Source organism: Bombus pyrosoma, linkage group LG13 (assembly GCF_014825855.1).
Source record: "Bombus pyrosoma isolate SC7728 linkage group LG13, ASM1482585v1, whole genome shotgun sequence".
Classification (NCBI taxonomy): Eukaryota; Metazoa; Arthropoda; class Insecta; order Hymenoptera; family Apidae; genus Bombus; species Bombus pyrosoma.
In genome coordinates this window covers 6485522-6497349 of record NC_057782.1, presented here as the reverse complement: position 1 = coordinate 6497349, position 11828 = coordinate 6485522, and the positions used below count along the sequence as shown (strand labels likewise).

The window sequence follows — 11828 nt, the reverse complement described above, 5'->3', positions numbered from 1 at the left end:
CATATAATCCTGCAATAAGAATCATTTTTTCCATCGAGAAACGACATCGATGAAAAATGAACGAAGAACGCTAAAAAGTCTGATACTTGTTTTTTTAATTGTATAAGATATCTTCTTCCGCAAATCAGTTATTCTAGTACATCATGTACTTCTCATAAAGTAATCGTATTCCATATAAATATTACTATATTGTGATAGTATGACATAACTTGTATGATAATAATATTATTAAATGTACCACGACATTGTTTTACAACACGTGTTACTCATGAGGGACAAATCGATATGAAAATCGACTTAAAATACATTGAAATAATTTTTCAGTAATCGGTCTCTATTTATTTCCTCCTTTTTTTATAATTACATATACATACCATACCGATACCCGATATATAGGAAGGGTATGTCATTATTCCGTAAAATAGGTAATCTATTTGATCAGCTCAGAAAATTTGTCTCGTTTCATTTCGAAATAGTAACCATAAAATGTTAGTATAATATAAATGTTTTGGCATCACAGTTTAAAATCGTACAATTTTCACATTCCTCGTCTCATTTCCTTTTACAATTTTCACACGTTTTATACCTCGTTACGCATCCATGATCCATTTCACTCTTTTTCATGGGAAAAAGTGTAGTAGCTTATAAAAATACTGTTTAAGGTATGTATCTTTATTTGTATCTATGATTTGATCTTCCCAAAAATTGGGCTACCAGTCAAGTTCAATTGAAATTCGAGCAGGACATTGTGTTCCATCTATGCACATGTAACATAGAAATACTAGATTTCGCTCGATACTATAATCAGTCGACCGTCACAACCCGCATGACGGGTTCCATTTATACCAGTTAACGAGTCATAGTTCTAGGACAGTATTTCACCGAACGATTTAACATAAGCTTCGTGAAGTTTGTTGATAAAATCAGGATCACTTCTCAATAAATAGTTAAAGGCTCGAAGAAACTGATTTTTTGTCAATGGTTCTAACGGTCTGGTTAAAGGTTCAGGTGGACTAGGGGCAGCGAACATAACAGGAGGAATTAATGCCGGTGCTGATCCTCTTCCTGATAGAGTGGGAGGCGTAATAATATCTTCCGATGCCTGATAGGATTAAAACAAAAATTTCAAATTTCGCGTACTTATATAAATATACAACCTAACACGAGTCGATATATACATCCACTCACCGTTGTCGCAGATGCATGAGCAAATAAAGATGCGAGTGGATTTGAATTGCTAGGACCAATAATATCTGATGCTTGATGATTCGTCAAAGTAGAAGTTGATGCATTTGTGGGTGACTGTATCCTAAGAAATCCCGTTGTTCCATTTGTATCGGTAGCACTTTGATTCATAGGTGTTAAAATTTCTTGAGTTAAAGACGCAGGCGTAGGTATCATTGAATCTTGTTGAGAAGCAGTTCTGTTTCGTTTTTTAGTTCTGTTCGAAGCTGTTGTATTACAAGCACTGTTAGCATTCAATATAGTAGTTGGAGTAGTCTGTTGTTGAGTAGCTGGTTGAGGGGTTATAGATCTGTGTTGCTTTTCAATATGTTCAACTGTGTGAGCTGCTGGATGAGACATTAATCGAGCAAGCAAAGGCTTACTTTCGTTTACAACAGTACCCCCTGAAGTAGGCTGATCTCCAGCCTTAAAGTGACCAGTATTAACCTAGAAAGATTGTAAAATCTAACATATTTCCAACTCCTTACTTTAAAACATCTATATACGATTGAACGTGTAATACTAACTTTTGCTTTTGCAAAAAAGTCCATTACACTCTGTGAAGTAACATCTGGACCTAATGGTGCAGCTAATGGTCCAGATACATCATCGGTTGTAGGAGTACCTAATGGAGATTTAGTACTATGCCTTTCTTTGATACCACCTCCACTACTACTATTATTTCTATTAGTATTAAAGTCTTCTTGAGCTTTACTAAGCATACTAAATATATCAACATTGCTCGCATTAGGGCCGGATTCTTTCTTTACATTAACAGCAGGTTTATTGAAAGTCTTGCGGTTTTCCTCTGATTCTTTAATAAGTTTGTTCAACATCGCACCAATGCGTACACATTCCTCTTTATCATAAAACCAAATGCCATAAATATTACATCTGGAATTTCTATAGAGTAAAAAGGGTTCTTGGAGTTGTAAATCTAAACCTTGCGTAACTGGCTCTACTAGGTTATTTGTATTTAATCTGTAAGAATGTTATTCATACATAAAATAATAGGCTTATTTAAGACTCGCACAGATTTTTTTTGATATATAATTATCTTTCGTATAATGTCAAATAATAACCTATAACAAGATTGCTGAACACTATACGGTATATAGTATTATGATACTTCAAATACCTAGCAAACTATATATAATATTGTAATTAAATCATATACATTAATTTGTTTTAATAATGCAAATCTAATAAAAACAATGTTTCTAGTACAATACATGAAATAATGAGTTATAGAAAATATTAAAATATTCATTGTGCCTTTAATCATAAAACATGTTTCCTAAAACGTTATTTTCACTGAATGTATTAATGAATAGTATAAATTATACATATGTTATTACTCGCACGCTTAATATTTGTAATATGTTTAAAAAATATAGACAAATACAATACAAAAATGTACATGTATATGTATGTATATACGTATATACATTATACGTTACCTATTCATGATAAGAACACTGTTATAGGGTTCGCCATTTCGCGAGTATACGAATAGAGCACCTTCAATATTCGTTTTTTCCCACTCATTATTAACTGCGTTAAAAGTATAAAGTGCTACGTGTGTCGCAGTCTCCAGAATATCTTTTACATAGGGGTCTACCCGTTTCAGAGCGGCCACGTTCATTCGTAACCCTGTTAAATCCGTCATCGTGCTCCTTACAGCTTGATGGTACAGTTTATGAAATACAAGAATAATCGGTATTTTTCTAATTCAATTGAAATTTAGCTTAGTCGTGCAAGCCAATCACTAAGAGCACTGTATTTTGGTCTAACGTAAGCAGCTGCCTGTATATTAAACGTCATACTAGATTTTAAGGTTGATACCGTTGCTACATCTGCGAGTTAGTAACATCACAGAAAGCCGACGCTTCCTTTCCGTTTGGTTCAACGTCTGGTTTTGATTGGTGTAAAACCAAGCAATCAGATTTATTGAAATGGACGCTGAATTGTGAAAGGAGAATCAAGCGACAGTTTACCCAATCGAATCGACAGAAATTTTGAAAATCTAAGCCAATAATATGAGAATAACATAATTGTAATGCTGGTCATACATATTTGAACGTATATAATTGCAAATTACAAGCCCCAGAGAAAGTTATTTTTAAGTTTTCACTTTTACGGTAAGTTCTATTAATCCAAAAAGAGGTGTCCAGAAATAGATAGTAATACTTTTCATAAATTCCTACTAAACAATAATTAGTGCTGTTTAATTAATATTATCCCAGATGATAGAATAAATTAGCGATTTCCTAGTGAACTTGAATAATATTAATTTTTTAACTTATTCAGGAAGAACATAGCAGCGAAATGATCAAATATTGCGTCATCTTTGTAATCAATAGGGGGAAAAAAAACAGAATTGACCGCGTGGTATAGTTTTTGATAACAGCAAAAACTGAATGTCATGCTTCAATATCAATTTGATATAGCAGATATTCGTGCTTTCATTCCATAAAAGAAAGTGATAACACTTTGGTGATTCCTTATCTAATTGTTGTTCGCCGACAGAATCGAGTGTGTTGTTTGTTGTATTCATTAATACATATGATGTACAGAACACTGAGTATTGGTTTTTTTATAAGACGTGATTTTAATTAATCACATGCAATATAAATCTTTGAAAATTTAAAAGAACAATGTTTTGAATCCGAAATTTACATTTAAACTTTTGAATAATGAATGAACTTCTTGTTATTATATAATACCATCCTATTAGATATATATGTATATACATTGTATATATATATATATATATATATATGTACAATGATTTATGATTAGTCCGATCATTATATTTCTCAATTTTCTCTTGTGCAGTCGGCTCGCGGGAAATGTAAACGGTGTATGGTACACATAAAGTAGAATTTTGAGAATATCATGCGCGCTAGCTAAGCGCATGGAAAAATTGGGTCGATGTGCGAAAGATGGCGGCTACTGCGTGGTGTATGTGAAAAAGATTCGTACATAGATTTTGCCTGTAGTTTTTACCAAAACATGACAAGATATGGAAAAGCGTATTTGCATGTGCACGCCGCTACTATACGCGGACGGTTCGTAATGTTGATGAATATTCAGATTTCATGTTTCCTATTCGCGTAAAAGACGTTTGTTTACGATAAAGTTTGTGTAATACTACAACGTGAAGTGGAGTGTTGCAAGGGAAAAAGAGACCCTAACGTAGGCGAGACTGGAGATCAAGTGTTGCCGGACTTCGGCCCGGTAAGAAGATCAGTAGAGATGCTGAAGCAATTGCAGATGGGGATGAGAGCTTTCCTCTTGATGGCCTCCCGATTGTGGACATGCGTCTTCTTTCTCCTCAAGAAGCAGGTTAGAGCCGTAAGTAGGTGCTTCGCGCCTCTACTAGCATTTTTTCCCTTACAATTTTTATAACATAATATCCTCCTGGTATTGTGTCAATTTCTCCATTAAATACATTAATTCACGTTTTTCCATTTACTACAATCTTCCGTCGGTTCCAGTGAATATTTGTTATGATCATGTTGTCACAATATAGCGTGTTCATAATGCAGCGTTAATTACGTTAGAACATTCCGTGCAATGATTAAAAGCTCTTTTCTTTAACACTGTAATCCCTTTCTTTTGCTTTTGATGTTAAAACATATAGAATAATCATGATTATCATATTTTCTGGAGGGTCATATGAGGATCTGAAGTATCATATGCTTTTGCTATATCATTGTTAATCAGCGTTTTTAATTAGTAAACGATGTATATATTGTGTTCTATGTATTGTGTTTCTCACATATTAGATATATTTTAACAGCCAGGTAAATAATAACATTTGTTACCATAAAACAATAAAGTATCTTAATTTGAGCAATCTTTTAATTACTTTCCCTTACCCCTTATTTTTCATATGTCATATTCCATTAATATAAATATGTTTTATGTAAGCACACTGCATTCAATCATTATTTCTATTGCTTATTTATGTTGATAATAGAGGCATTATTATGTATATGCTAAATATTAAATAAATAATTCATATTTTATAATTGATGCATTTTTAGATATCACAAATGCAACCTGTTAAATATGAGATCTTCCCATTATCTCCATTGTCAAGGCACAGACTTAGTAAGTATTACTGATATTCTATGTTAGATGTGTTGCTATAAGCTATTAATGTGTGTATATAACTAAAATGTATTATAGGTATAGTTAAAAGAAAAGTACTAGTATTGGATTTGGATGAAACATTAATTCACTCCCATCATGATGGAGTAGCAAGGCCAACAGTTAGATTTGGTACACCACCAGATTTTATTCTTAAGGTGAAAATAGATAGACATCCAGTCAGATTTTTTGTCCACAAAAGACCACATGTAGATTTCTTTCTAGATATTGTTAGTCAATGGTAAGTTTCATTATCAAAAAATAACTTTCATTTATATTTCAATTGAGACTTTGTACCTATTATGCCTTTAGATAAGAAATCATATCAATTGTGAACTGTTGATATTTTTAATATAACATATGCTATTAAACATATTGAAAAATAAATGTTCTTTCTTTTTCCTCTTTTTAAAGGTACGAACTAGTGGTTTTCACTGCTTCCATGGAAATCTATGGAGCAGCTGTTGCAGAAAAGTTAGATAACAACAGGGGTATTTTAAGAAGAAGATACTATAGACAACATTGTACACCAGAAATGGGTTCCTATACTAAAGATTTATCTGCAATTTGTTCAGATCTAGCGTCAGTCTTTATACTTGATAACAGTCCTGGAGCCTACAGGGCTTATCCTCGTAAGTATTCATAATATTTATTTTTCTTAATGCAATAATATTAATTTTTCATGACTCTTATAATGTAGTTGTCTGATTTAACACGATTTCCTAATTTTTTAATTTTTTTCGTATGTATTAAAAATAATCATGTATTGTAAAACTGTTTAATTTTATGCATGATACAACAATAATTGTGAACAAGTTATTACAAATACGAAAACGATTAATAAAAGATGAAATGGATATATACACGAATTTAGTATACATACTTACATATAGGATTGTTTTTATAATTTTAATACTATTGTCGTATCATGTACTATATATCACAACCTGTAGTCAGAACTTGCTTACATGTGCACAACTATGTGTAGTGGAATAATTCTATCTCGATCTACATTAAAAATATTGATTAAATATTTCCTAATCTCATTACTCAACAACTTTTAATCAAATTCATTCAGAAATTGCACTCATAAATAACATTCTACAAATACATTCTGATGTCCATATGCTTTAATGATTAAAGACGTTTTGTGTACCGATTGTAGTTGTTAGGGATACAGATAAATACAGAATTATGTATTATTTTATGAGTTTATATTGTCTATGCAGCCATTGATATCAAATTACTCCATCATTGCAATTTTATTTTGTAAACTAAAACATCGAAACTAAGATTTAAAACATTATTTAAGATACATAGTTTATTTTATGAAACTTTTTCTACCGGAACAAATTTATTAATTTTTTAATTTAAATCAATTTCGGTGCATCTATTACTGTTATTATCGTTGCTATGATCGTTGCTGTAATTATTTTAAATAAACGGTGCTGCGCGCATTAATAACAGAAAAAACATTGACATATTTTATAATTTTTCTTTCATGTCGTTTAGTTTCTACACTTACATTTTATATAGTTTGACTGGGTAAACAAATAATGAAATCGAACACCGAGATAAATTTTATTGAAAAACGTATCTATTTGCAGCTATCAGCGTTGATGTTCTGTAAGCAAGCACTGAATACAGGCCTATGGATAGATGTAAAATATGCTCAATTGCCAATGCTCCTCCACTTGAATAAGCACTGGACACTACGCCGAATTGGCAATGAACTAATTTCGACTGTTTTAATCGTTTTTTTTAATAATTCCTGTGTATCAGGTACTAGATTAAAGATTAGATTTTATTTTTATTCAATGCTTTTTATCGCCAGCATTCAAGAAAATCGTAATCCATTCTTTAGAAATTGAGTAGTATATTTCTACATAAAGAAAGTGTTGTATAATCGGATTTTCTTGGATGTTATATTGGACAACTATAATTTTTTAATTGATATTTCGTTTTTAGATATTTTAAACTTAAAAATGTTATTCACGTGTTAAGCATTTTTAGGAAGCAATTGTTTATTCCTTTTTTTCTGTTTATGGCAGATAACGCAATACCAATAAAGTCATGGTTTAGCGACGCGGGAGATACTGCTCTGTTAAGTTTACTTCCAGTTTTGGATGCACTTCGTTTTACACAGGACGTGCGGTCTGTTCTTTCAAGGAATTTACATTTACATCATACTTGGTAGCACAGTTTGAATTAATTAATAAATTAGATTTATTAGAGACCGAACTACAAAACGTTTAGCGTGTTTAATCTAGGATTATTGTTACTGGTACTGTGTTAATAGACATTAGGATGCTGACTAAACGATGCGACGATGATCCCTGACACACACCCTGTCCTCATTTTCTACGCTCGTTAGAAAACAAAACTGTAGCGAGTAAGTCTGAAAGGGAGTGGGACCTTTAACCAAACTATTTACATTAGCACAAAATATCCTGGTATTTTCGTTATGTTCATGTGTGCGCAATACTATATATGTACGTACGCGAATGGTACACACATACGCAAAAACAATTACACATATACACACATGCATACACGACAAACATACAGAGCTTTTTAAGAAAAAAATGTATTTGCCAAAGATCAAGATTTTCAGTTAACATAGATTTATATATTTTACTTGAAATAATTTTGTTCTAAGTGGAGATATGCAAAACATTTTAAGTATTTTGCCACACATGATAAAAAAAGTGTTATATTTTTTAAACAAATTATTTCTGTTATATATAATATTATTAAACTTAAAGTGTAGTATTAAAAAAAGGATAATCTAATACTAAGTCACACTTTAAACGGACATCGCTGTAACTCACTGTATCAGTGAGGCAGCTATCCTGGATATACCTAATAATAAAAAGAAGTATTAAAGAACTATGAAGAAGCGATATTTGATTTCAATAAATTTTTAAAAAGATTAAAATTCTTTAAAACGCAATGTACGATGTTAAAGAGTTAAAAAAATAGACGAATAAAGTAACAGTGAACGGATGTAATCGTACATATAGCTCTACAGTACATTTGTTCGCTTGTTTAAGCATTCAAAGTAATATTGAAGATTACATGGTTTGTACTATGGTGAGGAATGTGTTTGTTGCAGAATGATTGGTTTGAGTGAATGAAAAGTGTAATCAAGCCATTAAACATTTCACATAACATTTATATATATAGATACATAAATATATATATATAAATGTTGGTTTCACTTAATCATAAAACTTCAATTTAAAAAAATATGCCCATGTGCACAAGATTGAAATAATAATTTGTTCTCAAATAAATTGCATATGATTGAGAACATTTGTTTATTTATTGACGTATATCAAATGAATTGCTCACAAGGATTTATATTATTAATAGTAATTTATTCCCTCAAAGTAATAAGAGTAGCCATGGGTAATAGGTATAAGATAAAGGAGGATTACACCACATTTAATAAAATAATGTCTTTCTGTACATAGTATACCTGTATGTACATGTATGTATGCTCTGTTGTCACATACATGCAATTATATCTATATGTCAAGGAAATATTAATTTTTTAATTTCAAATATTCACTGCAAAGCAACTTGTATAAAATATTCCTTGGCTTAATATGGTTCTATGTATCGCGATTGTCTTTTTAAACTCAAATATGAATTAAAATGTACATATTTAGTTTGTAAAGCTAGTTTGTATTTTTGGTTTTTATACCTTTCCCATTATATCGTTAAATATTTCATATAGATGATTTGTTCTAAGTAATAAACAATGTTAAATAGTAATGTGACTGTGCATTAGGAATATTGTTAAGAAAATGTTTTATTTTTTATTTACTTTTTTATTTTAATATCGTAAAAATTATTAAACAATATTCGAGGCCTTTAAAAACAGGGATGGAAGATTGATGCTAATAATCAAAGCCGAACAAATGTTAGTTCTTTCAGAGATTCGCAAAAAGAAGAAAAATAAATAAAGATTAAGTAACAAGCGTCATTTATAAAAATTTAGTATTATTTAAAGTATGATGCATTATATATGTCCCTTTGTTTTACAAACAACTTTACATTTTTATAGGAACCAAAACGATTACTGTGTGACTTTTGGAATGAAGTCAACACAGAGTTGGGCAAAATAAAAGTTTAAACGATAATACAATAAGAGTAAAAACTTCGATTCTTAATATATATTACACGTGGTCAAAATCATCTATTCCTTTTAATAGACATCACAGAATATTCTGTACATTGAAGACTGTTATGGTGGAAGTGAATGTTTATGAATTATCTTGAATTTACACCTTAGGCGGATCTTCGCGAATCATTTCCAGAGAACTATCTGAATTATTAGCGCTACTTCCACTTCCAGCATCATCTTCTCGTTCAGTTGATTTTTCCTGACTTGTACCTGCAGCATCTAATTGCCATGTTGGTATAGATATAGATGGTACTGATGCTGGCGCACTTGGAAATTGTTTTCTGTTTAGAATTCAAAATTTTGGTAAATACGAATAATTGTAAATTACTTGACTTTCTACGTACAAATTTTATACAATTTTGGTAATACTAATTACAAAAATTATGCAAAAATATTAAATGTAGAATCTGTGTTTTTTAAATATTTTTTGTAATCAATCACAATTTGATTGATATATTTTATAGTTCTTTTATTAAAAAAAAATTTTTACTTTTGTATTTTTAAATGAATGTATTTGAGTGATTGGATCTGAAATATATGCATGTTTGTATGTGTGTGAATCAGCATAAAAGAAGGAGAAAAAAAACTTTTGTATAAAAATTATATCTTAAGATTATTGTATAAATTTAAAAATAAAATAGTATATGATGTATAAACAGAATGATTATCTTGTATAGGAATAAATGTTATAAATTCTAATTGTTGATTACGTATTGTGTCCTAATATACTTCAATATGTAATCATGTTAAAGCATAATTACATACATAAATGTATATTATACCTTGATAAAAGTAAAGATTTGAGACTAGCTAAATCTTGTTTCAATTCTTGTACCAATTGAGGTACCATTGGATCCATAGATTGATTCTGTGTCAACTTTTGGACATCTCCCTCAACTTTAGAAATAGATTCTTTTACTTCTTTCATGGAATTTTGAATAGTCTTGTCTAACTCAGTAACTGAATCCTTTATGCTATCCTTCTTTTTTCGGCCAAATAGAAATGGTTCAATAAATTTCTACAATGAAGTACAATACGATTAACTTGTTACATGATTTAAAAATAAGGCTTGTACTATGTACATATGATAATACCTTGTAAAACCAATAAATGCAATATATAGTAGCTCCAATTAAAGCCGTAGCATTGAAGAATTCTTTAATTCTTTGGAAAAAAGTTATTTGGTATGGGTATGTTTGAAAATATGGATACATTTGTCTCGGTGGAATAGGGACCACTGTATAATCATTTGAATTATGAACAACATTTTGATCAATTGTTATGTCAATAGAAGCTAATTTAAATGCTCTTTTAATTTCTTCATCTGTTAAACCCTTTCTTTGAAGAAATTCTTCTTTACGTCCAATAGGGCTACTTTGTACTTTAGGATTTTGCAAAAATTCTACTGCTGTTTTTACCTTAAAGAAAAATTTTTATCAACTTTTTATATTAAAATATTTTTAACAAACAATATATACTTATTACATCATTTTATCCTTAATACTTATATAATCAGTCAATGTTCACTTTTACTTCGTATCGTTCTGCTAAAATTCCTTAATATATGACAAAATATTAAGATATTTAAATAAATATACATGCGTAAATATATATATATATACATATATGTAACCTAAGAATAATAGTAACTTACTAAATTTTCCCTCAAAGCAAGGTTATTATTATTCGCATCTTGGTTAGCCATAGCCATAATTGAAAGTATTATCACTTTAGCGAAAGTATCATAACTATGTATTCATATTCAGTTTTTTCTTATGTAAATCATTTTGTAATACTAGGTACACATGTATCTGAAAATATTACAACGCGCAGGCGTTGGTGTAAACACTTGATATAGTATCTTTCGGGTATAAGAAGATTTTCAAATATCTACCAAGAAAATTATTGAACTCTGTTTTTTATATTTAATTAAAATATATCGTATGTATAGATATCAAATAACAAAAGAAACATGAATTTTCTATATCATTAAAAATATAAAGAGTAATCTTATACATATATTTTGTTGAGTCTTTATATTACGTGCATAAAGAAATATAATCAGTGCAAACAAAAAATTTTCTGAGCATACAAAGCAAGAGTTTAATTAGTAGACTGCAAACTTGTAAATTGTTGATAAATTCAATATCTTTTTAATATTTTTATTATAATGATTGAACATATAAATGTACAACTACCGGTTTTAAAATCAATACAACAACCCTACTTGCCCTATAAACTTATAATTAAAATA

General features: G+C 30.0%; 3 protein-coding genes across 6 annotated transcripts; 1 reads left to right on the top strand and 2 right to left on the bottom strand.

Annotated features, from left to right (window-relative positions):
- Positions 1-313: 313 nt before the first annotated feature.
- LOC122574143 (mRNA-decapping enzyme 1A) lies at positions 314-3106 on the bottom strand. The gene is made up of 4 exons (XM_043741365.1): positions 2685-3106; positions 1752-2205; positions 1189-1671; positions 314-1102 (listed from the first exon to the last, which is right to left on the bottom strand). The coding sequence occupies exons 1-4, from the start codon at positions 2891-2893 to the stop codon at positions 866-868; spliced, it is 1383 nt and encodes a 460-aa protein (XP_043597300.1). The 5' UTR covers positions 2894-3106; the 3' UTR covers positions 314-865.
- Positions 3107-3373: 267 nt separating this feature from the next.
- Positions 3374-8274, top strand: LOC122574146 (CTD nuclear envelope phosphatase 1 homolog). 4 transcript variants are annotated; one of them, XR_006318912.1, is made up of 6 exons: positions 3374-4581; positions 5277-5343; positions 5422-5623; positions 5797-6014; positions 6990-7164; positions 7434-7623. XR_006318912.1 is itself a non-coding variant. In XM_043741371.1 (6 exons), coding segments are annotated over exons 1-6 (729 nt in total). In that variant the 5' UTR covers positions 3374-4482; the 3' UTR covers positions 7683-8274. The 4 variants fall into 4 exon arrangements, 3 of the variants coding, with proteins under 3 accessions (XP_043597306.1, XP_043597305.1, XP_043597307.1); XM_043741371.1 differs by lacking the exon at positions 6990-7164 and adding an exon at positions 7682-8274 and having other exon boundaries at positions 7434-7575; XM_043741370.1 differs by lacking the exon at positions 6990-7164 and having other exon boundaries at positions 3376-3759; positions 4063-4581; positions 7434-8274.
- A 1288-nt stretch (positions 8275-9562) lies between these two features.
- On the bottom strand, positions 9563-11425 carry LOC122574145 (peroxisomal membrane protein PEX14). The gene is made up of 4 exons (XM_043741368.1): positions 11229-11425; positions 10669-10992; positions 10357-10592; positions 9563-9855 (listed from the first exon to the last, which is right to left on the bottom strand). The coding sequence occupies exons 1-4, from the start codon at positions 11283-11285 to the stop codon at positions 9672-9674; spliced, it is 801 nt and encodes a 266-aa protein (XP_043597303.1). The 5' UTR covers positions 11286-11425; the 3' UTR covers positions 9563-9671.
- Positions 11426-11828: the final 403 nt, after the last annotated feature.

What these genes read in the sequence shown, in the direction of transcription:
- LOC122574143 (XM_043741365.1), bottom strand. Translation starts at nt 2,893, where the DNA reads ATGACGGATTTAACAGGGTTACGAATGAACGTGGCCGCTCTGAAACGG. An exon ending in AGTGTTCTTATCATGAATAG is followed by an intron (nt 2,206 to 2,684) that starts GTAACGTATAAT and finishes ACATTCTTACAG; the next exon opens with ATTAAATACAAATAACCTAG. An exon ending in CTCATGCATCTGCGACAACG is followed by an intron (nt 1,103 to 1,188) that starts GTGAGTGGATGT and finishes TAATCCTATCAG; the next exon opens with GCATCGGAAGATATTATTAC.
- LOC122574146 (XM_043741370.1), top strand. Translation starts at nt 4,483, where the DNA reads ATGCTGAAGCAATTGCAGATGGGGATGAGAGCTTTCCTCTTGATGGCC. An exon ending in ATTGTCAAGGCACAGACTTA is followed by an intron (nt 5,344 to 5,421) that starts GTAAGTATTACT and finishes AATGTATTATAG; the next exon opens with GTATAGTTAAAAGAAAAGTA. An exon ending in AGCCTACAGGGCTTATCCTC is followed by an intron (nt 6,015 to 7,433) that starts GTAAGTATTCAT and finishes TGTTTATGGCAG; the next exon opens with ATAACGCAATACCAATAAAG.
- LOC122574145 (XM_043741368.1), bottom strand. Translation starts at nt 11,285, where the DNA reads ATGGCTATGGCTAACCAAGATGCGAATAATAATAACCTTGCTTTGAGG. An exon ending in TTGCTTTGAGGGAAAATTTA is followed by an intron (nt 10,993 to 11,228) that starts GTAAGTTACTAT and finishes TTTTTCTTTAAG; the next exon opens with GTAAAAACAGCAGTAGAATT. An exon ending in AAATCTTTACTTTTATCAAG is followed by an intron (nt 9,856 to 10,356) that starts GTATAATATACA and finishes AATTCTAAACAG; the next exon opens with AAAACAATTTCCAAGTGCGC.